The following is a 22,063-nucleotide window of genomic DNA, read 5'->3' as shown; positions in this document are numbered from 1 at the left end:
TGTGCAACTATCACCACCATTGATTTCCCCCATATTGCATTTTGTCCAACTGTAATTCTGTGCCTATTAAATACCAACTCACCATGTGCTCCCCAACTTCTTGTCATCCCTCAAGGAGTCCTGTTGCCTTCCACACAGAGTTCTCTATACATCCCGTTCCCTTCTGTCTAAAACACTCTTCCTTTTTGTCCTGGTAGCTACTAAGCCACGTTCTCAGAGAGGCATCACTGGACAACAAAGTCCAGGCCAGAAGACCCTGTAAATTCTCATAAAAAAAAAAAAAAAAAAAAAAAAAAAAGCTTGCTCCTCTCTGAAGAGCGCATATTTCAGTTTGTATTAAACACGTGTGGTGTAATCGTTTGATGGGTGCTGTCACTCTGCCCTCCTCTCTTCACGTAGTTTTTAGTGTCAGGAGTCCCTCGCCATGTCCGCAGTGCCTGGCACACAGCAGGTGCTCAACATTTTTGGAAAGAATACATGGATGAACTCTGCTACCCAGTCTCCCTTGAACTCATCTGTGAGTGCCTCCGACCCGGACCGGGGTGTGTCCCTAGACTTTGGCATCTCTTCCAGGCTGGCAGGAGGCTGTGCTCTTTGGATTGCGTATCTGGGGCCTTGCCTCCCAGCCGCGCGGACCTCGGAACCCACGCCCGGGGCGCGCCGCGCCTTCACGCTGAGCCTCCTCGCCTAGGCGCGTCCGTGCTGTTCGCTGCTCCGGCAGGAATCGAGCTTAGACCGTGAAGCCTCCTGCCACTTCCCGGCGTGGGAAACACGGTCCTGGACCTCACACCCCGGCGGGTGAGCGCGGGGAGAGGGAAAGAAAGCTGGGAGGCGGGCGCCCAGCCACGCCCCCTCTACCTTTGGGTCCTAGCCCTTTAAGAACGACTTCATTCTCAACCCGGCCGGGAGGGGCGGCGGAGTCACGCCAGGATTGGTCGGTTCGGGCGCGAGGGTTGCTTAGCAGCAGCGAATGGGCATTGAAGACTCGCGCACGCGCACTGTCGCCTACCTGCGCCTGGGCTGCCTGTGACCCGGGTTGGGTCTGCCCTGTGGGCTCAGGTAGCGGTCGAGGCGGCGGGTGGCTCGGCGGCGTGGAGGGAGGCTGCTGACTCCCGGAGGCCGCCGCCCGGGAGAGGTGAGGGCTTGCGGGCGGAGGCGGGCGTAGCGGCCCGTTAGCCGACCGCAGGCGGAGTCGGTGTGGCGCGCAGGGCGGGCCTGGAGGTGGAGGCGATTCCGGGCCCGCCCCTCCGTTCAGGCCCAAGAGGTAGAGCCCAGGATTCAAACCCAAATTTTGTTACTTAAAATATTTTAAAATATTAAAATACAGGGCTCTGTGGGGCCTCCCGGAATCGCCTGTCTCTCTTTCTTGTGGCCGCGAGCCCTACAGACGGGGACCCTCCCAGGCGCGCACCTGCAGAGCTGTCAGCTGTTGGATGGCGCGCAGGGCGCCGCTTCCTGTGGGAGGAGATGGGTGTGTCCAAAAGAGAGAGCGGGCGATCTTTTCCTTAATTATCCGCGAAACTCAGGCCAGGAGCATTGTTTAATGTTAATAGCAGACTTCCCTCAGCGTGCAGATCTTACAAGATTGCGTTTACCAGATCGTGGCTGTACTGGGCCAGCTTTTCCGAGCTCCAGGTGTAGGAGGAGGTGGTGTACTTTTGTGTCCATTGTTAAGCTTACATCTAGACCTCCAATGCCAGAGAGAGAGAGCAGCCCCGGGAGAAATTAGGATTGGAGCAATCAAAGCCACGAAAGAATATTATTACCAGTGTTGAAGAGTAATTGGTGAAATCTGCAACATGATCAGAAAAAAAAAATCAAGTAATATCAATACAATATGAAAGGAGCCATTGCGACAGGTGCATCCTAGGCCTGGTGCCTACAAACAGGTCTGTGATTAGTTTTGAGTATCAGTGCCCTAGGAGAAGGAATTGTTCTAGAGAAATGGAGTAGCTGTAATACCAAAGATTGGATTTGAGAAGCAATACTGTAGCGGAAAGATGATAGGCTTTCGAATGTTTTAAGTAACATTTGGGTTTGAGGGTTTGAATCCCGGCCCTACCACTTGAGCCTTGCAGCTACACTACTCACACATGTCCAGTGTAGATTATGCCTACTTCATAGTCACGCGCACTAAATAATATGATCAATGTAAGAGTTTCTAGCACAATGCCTGGTGTATAATATTAGGTGCTATCAAGTTCAGTGCCCTCCTTTCCTTAGCGCTTAACAAATGACGGTTGACCTCTCCCCTCCTCCCCACTCCATCCCCAAACAAAGTGAAACAGAGACACCTTCATGATCTACAAATCTTAAGTCGTGTGACTGAGAGTGAATTCAACAAGGGTGACATGACTCAGTTTTGTTTTCTGTACTGTGTATATAGGCAGTACGCCTTATGGTGAAAATTTGTGTATGAATCTCTGTGCGCCAAATGAAACTTGTTTTGCTTGTTTCAATTACTGTTTTGCAAAGCCTGGTCATTTCTCAGGGAGAGGGTTAAGGGAAAAGGGCAGAGGAAACAAACAAACAAACTTTGGGAACCAGGGTGGCCTCTAGCAAGACACAAAATTTTTGCTGGTAGAATAGGGATTATCTATGACATGAGCAGTTTATAAATAGAGCTGAGAAGAGGATTTAGGAAACAGAGGAGGCAGATTAAAATACTTTGTCAAATCTAGAAGGACCTCAGTCAGGGAAGGTCTCATGGAAGGGTGGATTGGAGATAGGCCTTGATGTGGGCTTGGGAGATCAGAAAAGTGGCAGATAGAGATGAAGAATGGGCACAGAAGTAACGAGGGTGGTGTGCATTCTGGGGGCTCCCATTTCCTGCGGCTCACAGGAGCTGAGATGCCAAAAAGGTTACATGCCTAGAGCCCTTTGGAAGAAAAGCACCTATTCACATCCTCTCAAAAACAGCATCTCTGACACGGGATGTGTGGGTGAGTGGAAAGACCTGTTCAAGCTGAGGTGGCCACCTCACCAACCCCCGGTTGCAGGGCTGCTGCGTGCAGATGTGCATGCTACGCCCTGTACAAGCACCTGCAGTTAACAGATGGGGCCAAAACCCAACCAGGCTCTGTCAGCAGAACTGGCCCAGGGGGAAGTACCTTGTTCTAACTTGCCAAAGGCACCAGGAGAACTCAGAATCTGTTTCCTTTGGTTTCTTAACGGTGTTCACATATCAAGGCCAAATACTGAGTATCTTACTGTAATACAATTTGCTAAGTGATTTCCCTTAACCATCTGTAGGAGCTCAGTCATCATTTTGAAGACTGGCTCTGCATCAAAAATTCGCAGAAATTCAGGAGGACATGCTGTACTCTCTCAGCTCCATCTTTGCCCTCTGCTCTCCTGCCTACCTATGTTAGGTTAGATGCCTAGAATCCCTAAACTGCCCAGCACCTACCTCCCTGGGTGATCTGAAATGCTCAGGTCCCTGGAACCCATGCCTGCTGCTTCAGCATCGGGCACATGTTGTCCCTTTGGAGTCATCTTGCCACCCCTGTCCAGCTACGCACCGCCATTGCTGCTGCTCCTGAGCCCCCTGTCCCTGATTCCTTGCTTCTCTGTTCCTTTCTACCTCATCCTGGTTGGTTGAATTTTGGAAAAGGAGAGATTCACTAGAGAAAAGGAACAGGAAGATTACAAGAAAAGAAAGGACCCGGAGGATAATGGACGGGGGAAATTGGGAGTGACAGCCATAGAGGTCAGGGAAATAATAATAAAAGCAACATTTGCAATTACTGGGGGTGAGGGTGAAACGGAGGGCGCGTTTCGAGGACAGGGGGTCTCCGGCACCGTCGTCTGGTCCTCGGTAACAAGGTGTCCTTGTTTCCCTCAGGTGTCCTCATGACTCGTCTTGCGGACCATGTCCCTGATCCTCTTTGCCTGTGTGGTAAGGGTGAGGGATGGACTGCCCCTCTCGGCCTCCACTGACTTTTACCACACCCGAGAGTTCCTGGAAGTCAGGAGACGACTCAAGACGTTAGCCTTGCGACTGGCCCAGTATCCAGGCCGAGGTTCTGCACGAGGACGTGACTTCAGTATCCAGTAAGCAGCCATGATCATCTTCCCAGAACCTCTTCCCCATTGTGCTCTGATCATGTAACATTCGCTGGGAGCTTGGTGCCGGACCAAAAATTGGATGCCTTTTCTCTGTTAGGGAACAGAGTCCATGACTTCAAAGGAAACCCTGGGCATTTCAGTTTTTTGAAAAGTGGAGTATAAAATGTTATACTCCCTTGTCTTTGCATTGGATAGTCACCATTTTCACAGAGAAAACAGACTTTTTCCCTTCTAGGGGAGCAGTGCCATAGCTTATTTTGTAGTGAAGGAGTTGGATTGCCTTCCTAGGGTTGCCATAACAAATTACCACCAGCTGCCTTCAAACAACAGAAATGTCTTCCCTCACGGTTCAGGAGGCCAGAAGGCTGGTCAGGGTGTCAGCAGGGCATGCTCTCTGAGGCTCTAAGGAGAATCCTTCCCGCATCTCTCTAGCACCGCCTGGTGGTTGCCAGCAGTCCTTGTCCCTCTGTGTCTTTAAATATATTTTTTATTGATTTTTTACAGAGGCAAAGGGAGAGAGATAGAGAGCTAGAAACGTCGATGAGAGAGAAACATCAACCAGCTGCCTCTTGCACACCCCCTACCGGGGATGTGCCCACAACCAACGTTTATGCCCTTGTCCGGAATCGAACCTGGGACCTTTCAGTCCGCAGACCCACTCTCTACCGCTGAGCCAAACCGGTTTCAGCGTCCCTCTGTGTCTTGCAGAAGCCGCTTGCAGTCTCTGCCTCTGTGGTTACCTGGGCTTCTTCCTTCTGTCTCTGTGACTAGATTTCACATCAGTCGTTGGATGAAAGCCCACCCCAACCCATATTCCTTAATCCGCGATGACCTCATTTTGTCTGAATTACTGCTACAAAGGCTATTTCCAAATAAGGTCCTATTCACTGATACTAGGAGTTAGGACTTCAATATATTTTTTTAGCGGTGGAAGGGGAGGACACAATTCAGTCCACAATTCATTTTGTCTGAATTACAGCTACAAAGGCTATTTCCAAGTAAGGTCATATTCACTGATACTAGGAGTTAGGACTTCAATATATTTTTTTGGCGGGGGAAGGGGAGGACACAATTCAGCCCATAAATAGGGGCCCTCTTTCAAATAGGAGCACCTTCACCCTAGAGACTCAGGATCTGCTGGAAAATTCCTTATACAAGGAGATTCATTATTTTTTATAAATTGAAAACGTTTTTATATAGGCTTTCAATTACAAAAAGGTGGTAGGTAATACAACCTAAAAACGCTTCTGCCAGAAACACCCAGACTTGTGGGTAAATATATATTTATTTATTCATTTATATACATACATTTTTTAAAAATATATTTTATTGATTTTCCACAGAGAGGAAGAGAGAGGGTTAGAAAGTTAGAAACATCGATGAGAGAGAATCATCTATCAGCTGCCTCCGGCACACCACCTCCACTGGGGATGTGCCACAACCAAGGTACATGCCCTTGCCCGGAATCGAACCTGGGTACCTTTCAGTCCTCAGGCCGACGCTCTATCCACTGAGCCAAACTGGTCCCGGCATTTATATACATACATTTTAAAAAATATTTCTATTGGTTTCAGAGAGGAAGGGAAAGAGAGAGATAGAAACATCAACGATGAGAGAATCATTGGTTGCCTCTTGCACACCCCCCACTGGGGATTGAGCCCACAACCCAGGCATGTGCCCTTGACCAGAATCAACCAGGACCCTTTAGTTTGCAGGTCGACACTCTACCACTGAGCCAAACCGGCTAGGGCTAAATACATACATTTTTAAAAAAATGTGTAGCTGAACTTGAAAGAAAGAAATCCCAGATGCCAGAAATGCAGGGGGAAGAGAATGCCAACGTGTGAGCTGGCACTGAGGCTCCTGGGTAAACGGTCTTAGTGAACTCAGGGTTAAGTTTCTGCATCATGCGGGGAGAGGCCTTTGAGCGTGTGTACAGTGAGGAGTTGGAATAAGACCCGTGCATGAAGACAGGGTTCTTGTCAAAGTGCAACCCTAGAGCAATGATGGGGAGAAATAGTCTGCTCACCAGTCTAGGGGTAGCTCCTCTCTCTGTGGCTTTGATGGGAAGAAAAGATAAAATCTCACCTAAGAAATCGAAACCCTGCTCTTGTGTCTTGTGTCAGATTGGAGTCTGAATTTATACCTTTTTGTTTTGTTTTGTTTTGTTTGTTAATCCTCACTCAAGATATTTTTCCACCGATTTTTAGAGAGAGAAGAAAGGAGGGAAAGACACACAGAGAAACATTGATGTGAGAGAGACACATCGATTGGTTGCTTCCCACATGCGCCCCCACCAGGCTGGGTATCAAGCCTGCAACTGGTATTTGCCCTTGACCAGAATTGAACCCTGGACCATGTAGTCTGCAGGCCGACGCCCTATCCACTGAGCCAAACCAGCTAGGGCTGAGTTTATACTTTATTCTCCCTCACAGGCTAGGAATTCCCAAGCCAAGGTTCATATATCAGCCTCAAGCCAGGCCTCAAGGGAGTCCCCCAGGAGAAAACAGGCTCTGCAGTGACGAGCTGTCAGCAAAACTGACAGACGCTGGAGGAGATGGCCCACAATGAGTGGGGTCAGGAGGCACCACAGAAAGGGGAAGTAGAGTCCCCAGAACTTGAAATAATAGCATGACAGCCTGAAAGGAGTAGGTGTCATTTCAGAATGCCAGTCTGATTCAATGTTAGAATACCTTTTGATGTAGATCAAAAAAGAAAATCATTTTCCTCTAAGGTGCAGAGAAGTCTGAGGCTACTTCCCTCTTAATGGAACATGCACCTTCAAATATGAATAATGGCAGATAACACTCTACATTTTAGAGGGAGTATAAGAAAGGCACAGACCCAGGTAGGTCTAGCTGAGGACACATATATGCACCCAACAGCTCCAGGACTGCTCAAGGCCAAGCAGGTCCAGAGTGGAGGGAAGGTGGTGTCTGGGTGGTGTGGGGAATCCGTGGGTCCCGCTGACGTAGACATCGTCCTTTTGTTTCAGCTTTTCTTCTGCAGGGGATGTGGCCTGCATGGCCATCTGCTCCCACCGGTGCCCAGCAGCCATGGCCTTCTGCTTCCTGGAGACCTTGTGGTGGGAATTCACAGCTTCCTATGACACCACCTGCATTGGCCTAGCCTCCAGGCCATATGCCTTTCTGGAATTCGGTTTGTAACCCTCCTTTGTATTTACCGTTCTCACTCATGGCGTGTGTAGATTTACACTGAGTGGCCAGATTATTATGATCTCTGAATGCATAATAATCTGGCCACTCAGTGTATGTCCTATGTAATAAAAGGCTAATATGCAAATTGTCCCCTCAACCAGGAGTTCTATCAGCAGGCAGGCCCGCCAACCACCCATGTCCCCTCCCCCTGGCCAGGCTGGCTGGACCCCACCCATGCATGAATTAATGCACCAGGCCTCTAATATATATATATGTATATGTATATGTATATGTATATATATATACAATATATATATATATATTTATTTATTTATTTATACACACACACACACACACACACACACACACACACACACACTGAGTGGCCAGATTATTATGGGTTTAGAGAGCATAATAATCTGGCCACTCAGTGTATAGTTTAGATGTGGCTTTGACCTTCAAGAAAAGTCATTGGAGGTGTGGTAAGATATCACTGGAGAACAGCTGTCTATCCTGAGATTTTACAGTGATGGAAGAGGCCTGGAAACTTTGAGGTTTAACACTCTGGCTTGTCATCCTTGGGACAGCTGGAGGGATGGTGAGAACTGTACGGCCACTCAGTCACCACAGCCCTCGCGGGTGGGGTCAGCAAACTGTGACTCACAGGCCAAAAATTGGCAATAAATTAGTACTAACATAAATAAAAGAATTAAAACCAATGCCTTTCAAATATATAACCCTAGTTGGCATAGCACATTCACGTTCATGTGTAATTTTTTCTCACATGCCTTTTCTTGAGATAACAAGGCCTAGAATAACCATCCCCATTTTTTAAGCTTAGAAATATCCGGTGAGTTGTTAGGACTATACGGTCACAAGCGGTGAGCTAAGAATTAAGTCCTCATCCCCTGACCCCCTGGTCACTGAGGTGCTGGGAGGCGGTGCTGCCTCTTTGTGGACAGCTGTCACATTTTAATCACTCTGCTCTGGAGAGACTGATATGACTAGTCATGCTGTGGGGTGATCATTTGGCCTGTATGTATAACTTGACACTCTTGCGAGTCTGGCTGACATTAGCCTGATTGGAAATGTACAGTTCACTTCGTACGTATTGTCTTTTTAACACACCTTGCGTTGAAAATGCTCAACTTGGGGGCTCTCTTGTTGCAGACAGCATCATTCAGAAAGTGAAGTGGCATTTTAACTATGCAAGTTCCGCTCAGATGGGGAGCAGCCTAGAAAAGATCCAAGAGGAGCTGGAGTTCCAGCCTCCAGCGGTTCTCACTCTGGAGGACCCAGACGTGACAAATGGGGTGATGAACGGTCACGTGCAGATGCCCTTGGAGCCCGGTGAGTGGCCTGCTGTTCTCTGAGGTTGCTGAAGGTGAGGGGATATTCTATATTTCAAAGGGACATTGAGTTCTTTCACTAGGAAGGTATTTTTTTTTGGGGGGGGGGTGGGGAGCGAAATAGCTTGTTTATTAATATATTTCCTGGGTGGCCGTCTTAAGAAACTTGACAATTATGGCAATGAGTTGATCTGAGGGGAGGTGACTCTTATGATGAAATTCAGGAAAGAGTGACTTGGCTGATTCTTTTCTTTTCTTTTTTTTTTTAATTTTTAATTTTTTTAAATTAAATTATTATCTTTGTACATATACCATTGCCCATCCCCTCCCATACATACCCTCCCTCCCCAGAGTTTTGTGTCCATTGGTTGTACTTATATGCATGTATATAAGTCTTTCGGTTGATCTATTATCTCCCCCAGATCTCCCTACCTTCCCTGCTGCAATTTGAGTCTGCTTGTTGCTTTACTAGTCTGCTTGTTGCTTTACTCCGATTGTTTTCTTAACCAGGATAAAGTCTATAGGTGTGAAGGAGGTCCATTCCCTTTTCCTGGAAGTCACTTGTACAGATTTGTACACCTGTCTGTCTGTCTATCCAACCACCCATCTATCTGTTCTTTATCTGTCTTTATTCCTTTGACAATGAGTCTTTGTCTCATTACTTAGTGAAGTATTGCAAGTCTCCACTGCGAGACCCCCGAGACCCCCGTTCTCCTCGGTGGAGATGGGGAAGGGCTATGGGATGAGTGTGGGCAGGGCCAGAGCCAGGGCTTCTGTTGCTCTCACTGTGGGGTTCCCGTGAGACCTGGGGGCATCCTTCTATCCCTGCGGATACCAGATGCCAGAGCCTTTATCTGAGGAATGAGGTGTTAATGAATGCGATCACATGCCCTGGCATTACACTCAATGCCTGGCCTATAATGAAGCATGATTGTAGGCATTCCTTGTTTACAGTTACACACAATGAAACCAGCTGTTAGTTAAGGTGGATATTCACAGTGTAAGAATGTGGTAATGGTGAAGAGCTGAATTTTGCTCTGAAAGAAAGAGCTGTCTATACTATCGATACAATAATCTGTTTTAACTTTTATACTAAACTCATTGCTTGAACTTTAAAAGTGTTCATGCTTTTGGCTTAGCTTTGTGTTTTAATTTAATGTTTTGATCAACAAATTCCTGGATTGGCTCTCAGGCTAATCAGTAAGTTGTAATTTCTGTTGGGAAGGAAAACTGAGTGGTTGAACCCCTCCTTTGTCATATCTGAGATGGGGTAACTTTGTAATATAAGTTAAAAAAAAAAAAAATATATATATATATATATATATATATATATATATATATATATATATATATCATTGACTTTTTACTGAGAGGAAGGGAGAGGGATAGAGAGTGAGAAACATTGATTGGAGAGAAACATCTATCAGCTGCATCCTGCACACTCCCAACTAGGGATGTGCCCACAACCAAGATACATGCCCTTGACAGAATCGGACCTGGGACCCTTCAGTCTGCAGGCCGATGTTCTATCCACTGAGCCAAACTGGCTAGGGCTAAGTTTTGTTTTTTAACCACTTAGACAAGAGGAGCAAATACTTGCCTGTCCTTCTAGAACATTATACTGTGGTTTGGCTCACCCTATTGTCCTGAGGCTAGAGCCTGTACAGGTAGCACATTCTGTTCTAACAGGAACATTGACTTGCTGGGCGGAGACTCTTAACAGCAACAATAGGCATCAGTGGGGTTGCAGCAAGTTATCTGCGTGTGCGTGTACATGGCTGTGTATGTGAGAAATGAAAGGACAAGTAAGGATGATTTAGAAAAGAGCACAGCGAGAGAAATCCTGACTTAAAGCAATTTACCAGTATGGCTTTGTTTGTGAATTAGCTGTCAGTTTCTGAAAGCATTTCTATCGCACACATCGACTCCCGGCTTGTAAAATGCTCCGCTCTTTTCTGACAAAGACAGCATTCAGTGTCACGTGGGCTTCCGTTTTGTACTGGATAGTTCTTTGTTGTGGGGGCCGGCTTGTGCATTGTAGGATGTGTAGAAGCATTCATCGCCTCTACCCAGTGGATGCCAGTAATGGCTGTCCCTAGTGACATTGTCACGTGTCCATTGAAGGAACTCCCCTAGATACCCAGATCCATTCTATCATTTCTATCATAACTACAACTGCTTTTTAAATTAATATGCATGTTTAGCATAGCCTGTCATTAGTGGAGGTCTAGGTCATGTCTTCACTTATTTCTTTTCATGTAGAAAGCATTTTCATTAGACTTACTATCATTTTTTTTTAATTGCGAAGCTCCTAATTTCCGAATGGAACCAGTGACAGCCCTGGGTGTCCTCTCCCTTGTCCTCAACATCATGTGCGCTGCCCTGAATCTCATTCGTGGAATTCACCTCGCGGAGCATTCTTTACAGGTAACCTTTTCTCTACAGGTTAAATGGAAGGGCATGTGGTGGGAGAAACTGATAACCTTATAACTGAAACACATTTATAAGATTATTATATACTAAGGCCTTAAAATTCAAATACGAATTTTATTTCTATTTTTATTCTTTGTAGTAAGTTGAACAAATACGAAATGTGCTCTTTTGTGTCATTTTTCTAAGGAGCCAAAGGGGCTTTTGGGCTCCTGGTGAGAAATGGGCACCTTGGTACCAGGGAATCCAGCCCCCGTGGCCCAGGAATCGCTACAGGGCGGGATTGTCCTCACTGGGCAAAAGTTGGAGTCTAGACTGGTTGATATCCTGCAGATCCCACTACTCTGTGTCCTCGTCAAAACTCTCGCCAGGAAGTTGACTTTCCAGCCTGCTCCTCTCAAAGCACCTTTCTAATGTTTTTAAATTTTGAAGTATTTCAAACACTTTATGAATATAGAATCATCATGAGCATAAGCAGGTATTACTTTCAAGGATAGAGCCACAGTACATGATGGCTGAAGTCTGAGGCATGGCTGCTGCTGAGTCTCAGGGCACCGACCTGGGCTGCCCCGGTGGGGAAATGGCAGCAGACCTGTCCTACAAGAGTGGGGACCGCCTGTTACCGCCTCTCACCGCCTCTTTGGCCGTGTGCGGTGTGGTTCCCACTCCTGTTGTTTATGATGACTCATAACCTGTTACTTACCAATGTCTGTACACGCCAGAACCGGTGCCTGGCGTGTACAGACATTGGTAAATAACAGTCCTTGCCTCATGGGCACGGAGCAGAGTATGGTGACGTCACTGAGGAAGGCAGTACCTGGGGATGGGAGGAAGTAGGGGCGGATTCTGAGAGGTGGCGAGGTTGTCGGGGGCATTTCAGGTGGAGGGCTTAGCACAGATGCGTGGGGAGGGTGCACAGTGTGTCCAGGTCATTAAAGACGATGCAGATCAGCCCCTGGTTGATAAATAAACAGGGACTCGTGTCTCACCCAGCCAGGGATTGTGTGCTGTCAACCACGCCGGACCTGAGAGTGTTTCCTTTCACCTAAATACTCCTTTCCTTGTGTTCCTCCTGTTTGTTTTAGGTTACCCATGAGGAAATTGGAAATATTCTGGCTTTTCTTATTCCTTTCGTAGCCTGCATTTTCCAGGTGAGTGAAATGCGGAAATTGTGCTGAGTGGGTTAAACCATGGCCTTGTTTTGTTCTTTTGTTGGGACCATCAATAGGTTTCTAGATTCTAATTTTGTCCCACCAAGGCCTTGGTTCAAATCGTGGACAACACCGGCTCTTAGCGGATGGACCCTAGGCCCGTCCTGCCCAAGCCTCTCCCTGAACAGAGTGAGAACTTTGGGCTCCTCGAGGGAATGCTGGGCTGCAGGCCTTTCATGGTGGCAGACTTGGCCTTGCCTCCAGGGAGGGAGGGATGCAATGGCCGGGGTGAGGGCTGGGCTGGGCCTGACTGGTTGCGGCTGGGCCTTGCCTCCAGCTTGTTGTTGGACAACCCAAGTTCAGAAACAACCCAAGTTCTTCTGCAGAGGTCACGGCTGTGTCTGCATGAGTGTTTCTAAAACAAGGATAGGTAAAAAGTGTTCTAAATAGTAGTACTATCTGACTCAAATCTGCCCTTAGGGAATGAAACAAAAATAACATTAGAGAGCCTCGATTATTATTTAACTATGTTCAGCTAAGATGCATATGTAAAGGATGGAGTCAAAAGGAGCTTTTGAATCTCCAAAAGCAAAGTTAATTCTAGTAAAAACCTGACTGTGATTCTCTGTACTTGTCCTCCACTGGGCTAGGGTTTAATACTTTCTCATCTTTAAGGTTTTTTGTTTTGTTTTTCTAAATTAAAATTTCTGTTCTTAGGGCACTTCCTCTCTCTTCCACACCCTAAATGGTGTTGTTGGTTTTTTTTTTGGTTTTTTTTTTTAAGAATTTCATGATTGTGCAAAAAGAAATTTTCAGCCCAAAATGGAAAATGCACTCAAATTTTAGAAACAAGCCTTGGAAACCATGGCTGTGCCTGGGACCGGTTCATGGAGCTGCGTTTCAGGCTGCGGGATCTTACAGTATCCCTACCCCCTGCCCCCCTCCCCCCCTTTCCAGTCCTGCAACTGCCTTCTCATTTGTTAGCTCTTTCCATGGGGATCTCTTCCTCCCCCTGAGCCAAGCCTTGGCCAGATTGCCCTGTGTTTTGAGAATGTACTTTTTTTTTTTTTTTTTTAAACACCTAAGCAAAAGGCTGTTTCCACCTTTTGCAGAACAAGAACAGTCTATTTTCCATTTGTGAGCCTGACACAAAACATCAGTCCCTTCCCCGCTGAGACCTTCCCATCTCCGACAGCAGATGCTTTTGAGGGTGTGATAAGGTCTTGGGGACAGCAGACCCTGTGGATCTGTAACTCAGGAAACCCTAAACGGAAAAGCATAGCTCCTCTCACTGCCTTTCTCACCTGCCATGAGCCCCTGAGGGAAAACATCATTGGGAGGCCAGTCAGTCTTGTCAGGTGTCCTGGCCTGGCTATCCGCCCCTGACCCCATCTCTTCTTCCTCTGCATTTCTGTCTATATTTCCTAAACCTCTTTCAGGAGTGCAGTGTTCTGATTTCTCCTGTGATAACTGTTTCACTTTCCTTTAAAAAAAAAATTTTTTTTTTTAATTGATTTTTTACAGAGAGGAAGGGAGAGGAATAGAGAGTTAGAAACATTGATCAGCTGCCTCCTGCATACCCCCTACTGGTGTTGTGCCCGCAACCAAGGTACATGCCCTTGACCGGAATTGAATCTGGGACCCTTCAGTCCCAAGGCTGACGCTCTATCCACTGAGCCAAACCAGTCAGGGCCTTGTTTCACTTTCCTTTTCCAAATCTCCACTTCCCACCAGCGATGAACAGTGACTTACCCAGCCAGTCGCAGCCTCACTGTGATGAATTCAGGGTAATAAGCTAATGTGTGTGACATGATGCCACGTGGCAGGTGTGAGAAGTGGATCTTGCATCCGGCCCGTGGCCATTTTCCCGCCTGAGTGGACCTCCCCGCCTGCTGTCATTTCAGTGTTACTTGTACCTGGTCTACAGTCCAGCCAGGATGACGAAGGTGGTGCTGATGCTGCTCTTCATTTGCCTGGGCAACGCGTACCTGCACGGGCTGAGGAACCTCTGGCAGATCCTCTTCCACGTGGGCGTGGCTTTTCTGTCTTCGCACCAGATACTGACGAGGCAGCTCCAGGAGAAGCCGTCTGACTGTGGAGTGTGAGGAACGGGCCCTTCAGTTTTCACACGAGGGTCATCTGTGTTTCCCTTTTGGCTTCTCAACTTCACCTCAAGCTTCCATCCTTGAAGTTCATTTTGACCAGACCGGACTGGGTGAGACTGGGGACTTCTGACAGGTGCCGTGGAGGCATGAGGTGGCTCGATGCCCAGGCCCAGTTTCGAGCGGAGCGTTACTGCTGGCTCTCCAGTTCGGCACGTGGACCTAGGACAGCAGACGCTGGGCTCAATTCAGACAGTGTATTGGACGCCCAGAAGGGAATTCTTTTGGTCTTTTAAACCGAACGATGCAATAAACCACTCGATTCGGTAGTGCTAGGTTTAGTGATAGGCAGTTGTCTCCGAGGAACCCAGTTCAAATCCATGTCAGCGTTTCAGCGTCCCATGTGACTTGATCAGGTTTTCTTTGAGGGTCAGTACAGGGTGAATGAAAAACTTAGAAATATGATTCATGAATTAAGCAAGATCAATTTTGTTTACATTTTTGATAACTTAGAATAGTTATCAATATGATACTTTTAGAACAGTGAAATATATTTTGGATATAAATTGAACTTATCTACATTTAGGGTCAGGACAGACTTAAGCTGAGAAAATGGTGAAGAAAGCTCAGTTTATTTAATTTATGACTATAACCTTGTATGGTGGAGGGACAGTGTGGGTACGACAATGTTTTGTATGTGTTTCCAGGGCATATATGAATATTTTAAAAATTAATTGAGCAAGAGTCCTTGCCGTGGGTCGTGCTCGGGAGCAGGGGAGCCACGCGGATTCACGCAGGCGCACTTTACGGACGCCGGTGGGAGAGGCTGCTGCCGTCAGCCTTGCACACGGCTGCCGGGGCCTGTCACTTTAATGACCAACCCCTTGACCCTGTGTACCTGTTCCAGAAGACCTCCCGAATTAACCACTCCTCTCCACCTTTCCCAGTCATCTTCATCGGGTCAAGGGCCTCTTTTTTTATGAATAAGCATTCAGTAGGTGTTAACTTTTTAAAAGCTTTACAAATATATAATTAATCCCATGCTCAGAAAAGCTTTCCTTTATCTCCCTGTCAAAATGCTGATTGATCACAGTTTCCCAAAACGTGGCTCTGAGTCAGATCTTAGCTTGTCCAGTACCGCTCAGGAGCCAGTTCGGAAGCTTGCCCCTAGATAGTTCTTGGTAGAAGCCCGGGATCTGAATAGCTCAACCACAATTGTATGGAATACTTGGAATGGAATTATGTAGTCTTGATACATGTAAAAATCCTATTTTGATAGTTTTTGTAAGTTGAAAGTCAGTGCAAGAGATATCGCGCCCAGGAGCAAGCAAGGATATTGTTTCGGTGGGTTCGGCCGTCCTTGGTTCTTCCTGGTGGTGCGTTGTTACTGAGCTACCTTGGTATCACTTTAAGAAAAACAAGTGTATGTGGCTGGGAACTGTTGGTGAAATGTTGCCAGAGTGATTTTTATTTTCTTATAATGGAATTTTTCTATTTTTACTCAAATAAAATGTCTGGATGTGAAAGCTCTACTGGCAACACCCTCAGATGGAAACTCCAGAGTTGTCTGTCTATTGATTTTGGATCTGCATAATTTTGGCATATGCAGCAGGTGAATGTTCAGGCTTTCTGGAAGGACATTTTGAAGAGATGGTGAAAGAGAGTGGAAGCCAAGGAGGCAAGACAGATCCTTCTATGGTAGAAGCACAAAGAAGCTGTAAAAGTTGGTGGAACAGCTTATGAGTGATTTGTTTTCTTTTTGAACCCACGTGCTTGCCCCGTTGCCCCGCACCCCAGATGCCTTGAGCATCTGAGCCTGTGACCCACAGTCACAAGCAGTATAGAGTGTGCTTGAGGGTTCGCCCTCCTGGGATTGCTCCCTGCCCTAGCCGCCATGGTCTCCACGCTTGGGTGACTGTGGTCTTGGGGTTGGAGGTTTTCCTTTTGCAAGTGAAGGGGAGAAGAGGGCCAGCCAAGCATTACAAACACATGACCGCATGAACACTGTTTAGCTGAAACGCAGCTGAGAGAGGCTCAGCCCTCCGGAGGGAGACACTGCTGATAGGAGAGAAGGGCTTGAGATTTCATCCAAGGGAAATCCCAGCTCAGGGGTACTTGGTCTAGGCCCCCCGCTCTGGGTCATCCTCAATGTCAGAAAGCTGGCTGCACATGGCCATCGTTACTGTCACTCTACCACGGAGTTAGGGCCGTTCCACCACCGTGGTTTTCCCAGTGGTTAAAGGCCACCTGCCCCACCCGCCTCACAGGGTGAGGTCCGGGACATGATGACAATGAAACCTTCAAAGTGCCTTCTGGTATCGGATGCTGAAGGTCAGGAGCGTCAGAGTGCTGGTCCTGTTGAAGGTGTGGGCAGGAATGCGGCTCGGGCTCTCCAGCAGGGTTTCCCTTCCCCTGGGAGGCAGGCTGTGGGGGAGGCCCGGGGACTCTGGCAGCTTTCCGTCCCCCAGGCTGGCCTGGCTGTGCCCAGGACTGGCCCGGCGGTCCTTGTCCCGAGGGGCGAGAGTCGGACATTGGGGGTGGGATTCCCTCTGGTGCTATAGGCCCCGTTGCCTGCGGCAGGAGGGATGTGAGCGCTGTTGGCAGATGTTGTGAGCCAGGGCCCGTGTTTTAAAGATCTGGGAGGACTGTGAGAAGGGTGTTTGGAGGAGTGCTGAAACGAAAACATGTAATCATCATTTCATCATTTCTATCAACCTCATTCTTCTCCAGGTGTCCCCTCCTCTCGCCGCCTCTGCCCCACTCTCCAGCCCTGGCCACAGAGGCTGGCCCTGGACCCTGGAGCGATGGGGAAGGCACCTTTCATTGTCACTGACAGGGTGGGTACAGGAGCTTCAGAGAGGGGGCAGGCGGCACAGCCCGGCCCTCTCCCTGTGTGCCCCAAGGAGCTTCAAGGCACTCCTGGGGGCCTGGTCAGCCAGGCTGGCTATTTGGGGCGCAGGAAGCTGGGGGTTGGGGGATCAGAGCTCGGGGCTCTGTCTGCTGGAAGATGGCAGCTGCCCCTTGGCATATGGGGGCTTCTGAGGCTGCACCCCCATCCAGGGCTGCCATTGGTGGTTCCTCGAAGGAGTCGGCCGTTCATTTTTGTAACGGGAATACAGGTGGCCCTCAGAGAGCCGGCTGCTGGCTCAGTCAGCACCGGCGAGGCTGGAGGACCGGCAGGGATGGGAGTGTCGGCTGCAACCAGACGTGTGCCCTGCTCTGGTGGTTCACATGCCATTGTTCCCGCACGGAATCCTGCCCAGGTGCAGGGAGTTCCGCCTGCGCCCCCAGTGTTCACAGAGGAGGAGCGGGAGAGGGCAGATGTGCCCTTGAGGGGTGAGACTGGGGAAGGAGCGTGCCAGCCAGCGTGGCTCTGAGCCACTGCCCGCCTGCCCCGTGTCCTCACCCGGGAACTGTGATAACCTCAGCCTGCCCCCGGGCATGCTCTCCTGAGGGCAGAGCGCAGCGGGAGGAGAATACGGGGTGAACCCATCCCTCGTGCGCAGGAGGAAGGCTTTGAGTCCACCCGCTGCACAGAGATTCCTCTGCCTGCTTCAGGTGGCGCAGCACAGCCGTGCCTTCTGGCCTTTACAGAAAGGGGCGTTGTCACCGAAACCGGTCTGGCTCAGTGGATAGCGCGTCGGCCTGCGGACTGGAAGGTCCCAGGTTCGATTCCGGTCAAGGGCATGTACCTTGGTTGCGGGCACATCCCCAGTAGGGGGTGTGCAAGAGGCAGCTGATCGATGATTCTCTCTCATCGATGTTTCTAGCTCTCTATCCCTCTCTCTTCCTCTCTGTAAAAAATCAATAAAATATATTTAAAAAAAGGGGGGGGGGGTTGTATGTACTGCCATGTGAGTGGCCTCATTCTCTGCCCCCAGGAAGGTAGCGGCCTCTCTTCCGCCCCCTGGCCCTGCCCCTGCCTTCCAGGCTCAGAGCCCTTGGCACCATGGGTGTTGGGCCCTCCAGGATGGGCGGGGAGTGGGGGGTGGGGGTGGGAGAGGCCCCGGAGAGGAGGAAGGAGAGGTTCTGCTGGTTGTGGTTGAGCCCTGTCCTAGAGAGCCAGGGACCAAACCTCAAGGTCTGGCCCCAAACGAGGAGAGAGCTCTGCCTTTCCCCGGGCAGGAGCAGTGATGTCAGATTCTGTTGCTGGGGCAACGTCATTGGCAGGGACCCTGTGGAAACGGGCTTGTCAGTAAAATCTGGGAATGGCCGGATATGGAAACATCTGGCTGTGTGTACCGACGGCGGGGCTGCTGCCCGCCAGCGCCTCTTATTTAGGGTAAACTTACCCAATCCGTTCTGTTCCTCGAACCTGCGCTCGGTACACACGACCTTCTTTACCCTTCATGCCTGCGTGATCCTGGGGTGGCTTCGGAAGTAGTGCTTAATGCGTGATTCACATGACCCCCAGGATTCTGCTTTGTTGAATGGACTTTTCTATTAAGAGCATAAACGATTGAGGCTGATTGGGCCGGGGCAAGCACTTCACATGTTCCTTTTGAATGCTTACTGTTTCCGTGTAATAACGGAGATCTATTTTGACCAAATGATGGGTACTTTTAACAAACTCCCGCATAGTAGCGAAGCCTAGACGTGTGTTCATGTCTGTGGAGAACGTTGTATGGCATTATATACTGTGTATATGTACATTCAGTGAGGTGGCTTCAGGCACGGTGGGGAGAATAAATCCAAGGTGCTTATTCACTTGTGTGTCTGTATTTGTGTGAAAATTCTGCATTGTGAGTCCACTTCCCTGGGCCTGGCACAATGGGGGGGCGGGGGGTGTTGTGAGAAGGAAAATTCAGGTCCTCTTATCTAGTGGTGTCTAGCTAGGTGCAAGGACTCCCAGAGTCTTCAGCACTAATCCCAGACCCTGGAGCGCAGAAACCCCTTGGGAACGCCAGAATAGCAGTCGCAGCGCTGCCCTGGGGGCTGGGAGACCTGCTTTCCTGCAGGCTCTGTCCCTGCCTCACAGGCCCTTCCCCGCCCTGGGCTCCAGGCTCCTGCCTGCCTACGCTGAGGGTGAGGGCGTGAGTTATCTCCCAAGACCAGCCCCATCTTGAGATGGCCAGCAGGAGGCACAGCTGCCAGCGAATCTCCAGGCCTGGGCCCTTTGGCGGAGGTCCTGGGCAGCTGATGAAGTGCCCGGAAAGGAAGCAAGGAACCAGCCTCTCCTGACCACGCTCCCCACGCTCCCAGCTTCCCTCCGCCATCTGTCCTGCATGAAATCTTTCAGAGCAGGGCAAAGCCTTCCAAAATAAACATCTGAGTTACTGAGCTCTGAGGTCTGGAGTTGGCAGAGCCCTCATGGCGCGGGTTGGGGAAGTTGAGGCCCATCCTAGGGAGCCGGTCCAGTGTAGCCAGAGCTCCTTCCCCTGGGCTGGGAGCGAGGTGCCATCTACCACTTGGCAGCACCCACACTAAAGAGGGCTCTTGGCCCACACAGGGTGCCCTTTCTGCGCCAGGAGGGCTGGTTTTTCAGCGGTTAGAGCGTCAGCCCACAGACTGAATGATCCCAAGTTCAATTCCGGTCAGGGGCGTGGACCTCAGTTTTAAGCTTGATCGCTGGCAATGGTTGGGGCCTGTGCCGGAGGCAACCAATCAGTCTCTCTCTCTGTTTCTTCCCCTCCCTTCTACTCTCTAAAAAACGAGTGGAAAAACTATCCTGGGTGAGGATTAACAAAACAACAACAAGGAAAAGAAGAGATTAGGACGTGGACATGCACAGAGAGAAGACCGTGGGAAAACACAGGGAGAAGGTGGCCCTCTGCAAGCCAAGGAGAGAGGCCTCAGGAGAAACCAACCTGCCAGCATCTTGGCCTCTGACTTCTAGCCTCCAGGGCTGTGAGAAAATAATTGCCTATTCTTCAATCCACCCAGTCTGTGGTCCTTTGCTGTGGCGGCTCAGGCTGACTGGTTTAGCTGCCTACCCAAAGGTAGTGTGTACATGCCTTCTGGAAACTTCACTCCTGGTTTTACATCCCTGGCAAATTCTTACACAGATCCTTAAGGGGACATGTATGAAAATAAGTGTTCCCGGAGCATCATCTGTGTTGGCAGAAAGCATCTGTGTGCCGATCATGGACACATAGTGTGCACCACGCAACAGGCAGAAGTGCCAGGTTTACATGTAACATAGGATGTGGATGGAGCTTCAAAACATAGAACTGAGTGAAAAAAAACTTTTTTTTTTTGAAAAATAACATTTATACGATTAGATAGATTGCACACAAACTAATAGACTATTTTGTAAGGATGTATTTTTTTAAATATATTTTATTGATTTTTTACAGAGAGAAAGAGAGAAGGATAGAGAGTTGAAACATCGATGAGAGAGAAACACCCATCAGCTGCCTCCTGCACACCCCCTACTGGGGATGTGCCCTCAACCAAGGTACATGTCCTTGTCCGGAACTGAACCTGGGACCTTTCAGTTTGCAGGCCGACGCCAAACCGGTTTTGGCTAGAATGTATTTTAAAAGATACATGTTCAGCCCAGCTGGAGTGACTCAGTTGGCTGAGTGTTGTTCCATGCACCAAAAGGTTGTGGGTTTGATTCTTGATCAGGGCACATACCTGGGTTGCAGATTTCATCCCAGGTTGAGGCACAGGTATGGAAGGCAACCGAATGGTGTTTCTCATTTCTCTCTCTCTCTCTCTCTCTCTCTCTCTCTCTCTCTCTCTCTCTCTCTCTCTCCCTCCTCTCTCTCTTCCCACTTCCTCTCTCTAAGCATGTCCTCAGGTGAACAGTTGCCTACACAGGACCAGGAGCATGGGAGTTAGGTCTTGAGATGATGAGGAATTTAAAAAACAATAAAAGAGGACCAGTGGTGGGTGGATTCCTTAGGGCCCTGGGAGAGCCAGGGGCCTGCCTTGCCCCTGAGGAGCTTGCCCTGGGTGTGCCCAGATCTTCCAACTCCATGAGGCCAAGAAGGCCTGCCTTTGGGGGCTCTATACCCCCCCCCCCATGCTCCCAGAAGGTTTGCGCCTGCTTCAGTGGTGCCTGGGATGGGAACCGAAGCCGAGGCCAGGGCTATAATGTCAGAGGGGGCTTATGGGGGACCCGGGGCAGGGAGAGCAGCGAGGAGGTGACTCCAGAGGGAAAAGCAGGCGAGTGGCCGGGGCCACGGGGAACTCGCTCCTTCCAAGATTCAGGCGGTCTGACAAGTAGTTTCCTGGCGGAGACTCTTTCCCACGTGAGGCCACGGGTTGCTGGGCTCTCACAGGGACCGGGAACACAGCTGCAGGGGGACGGAGGTGCCCTGAGGCCAGGCCTTCTTCCCGCCCCAGAAATAGCCTGTTCTGGCCCCACAGCCCAGGGAGCCTGGGGAAGCAAAGCCGAAGAGGGTGGAGGTGGAAGGGGTGAAGGGACCAGGACCACCACTAACCCAAGGGCTTGTTCCAGGCACATTCTCTGAGGCCCCGGGGATCAGAGCAGGGGCCAGGGCCAAGGAACACGGGGCCGGCCCCGCCCTGAAGGTGTGCACGCAGAGCTATGCTGCGTGGGGTGGCTCCTTGGAACATGCTGTCCCCTTCTCGGGGACATTGTCTCATCCTGGATGCCGCTGTCCTCGGGGCATCTGCCCATCTCCCGGAGTGCCTCCTGGGTGTCCATCCCGCAGCGAGCCCGACGCCAGCCGCAGGAAGCAGGCTGTGCCAAGCTCCCATTTGAAGAGTAAATATTAGTTTTTTCAAGAGCTGCCTGTTCTCTATCACTTGGCACCGAGGACACGGAGCCGGGGAGGTGGGGGACCTCTTGGTCCCCACCCACGCCCAGATGGAGTCTGTGGGCCCAGGTCTCT

General features: G+C 49.5%; 1 protein-coding gene across 2 annotated transcripts; it reads left to right on the top strand.

The window, feature by feature from the left end:
- Positions 1-970: 970 nt before the first annotated feature.
- SEC22C (SEC22 homolog C, vesicle trafficking protein) lies at positions 971-15,813 on the top strand. Of its 2 annotated transcripts, none has more exons than XM_084903165.1 (7): positions 971-1,135; positions 3,845-4,053; positions 7,064-7,227; positions 8,397-8,576; positions 10,884-11,002; positions 12,091-12,156; positions 13,891-14,047. In XM_084903165.1, exons 2-7 carry the CDS (start codon positions 3,872-3,874, stop codon positions 13,894-13,896), a joined length of 717 nt encoding a protein of 238 aa, XP_084759291.1. In that variant the 5' UTR covers positions 971-1,135; positions 3,845-3,871; the 3' UTR covers positions 13,897-14,047. The 2 variants fall into 2 exon arrangements, with proteins under 2 accessions (XP_084759291.1, XP_084759290.1); XM_084903164.1 differs by lacking the exon at positions 13,891-14,047 and adding an exon at positions 14,061-15,813 and having other exon boundaries at positions 972-1,135.
- The last annotated feature ends 6,250 nt before the right edge of the window (positions 15,814-22,063 follow it).

This window comes from Pipistrellus hanaki, assembly GCF_964339955.1.
Source record: "Pipistrellus hanaki genome assembly, chromosome: 13".
NCBI classification, from domain to species: Eukaryota; Metazoa; Chordata; class Mammalia; order Chiroptera; family Vespertilionidae; genus Pipistrellus; species Pipistrellus hanaki.
This window is presented reverse-complemented; position numbering and strand designations above follow the sequence as displayed.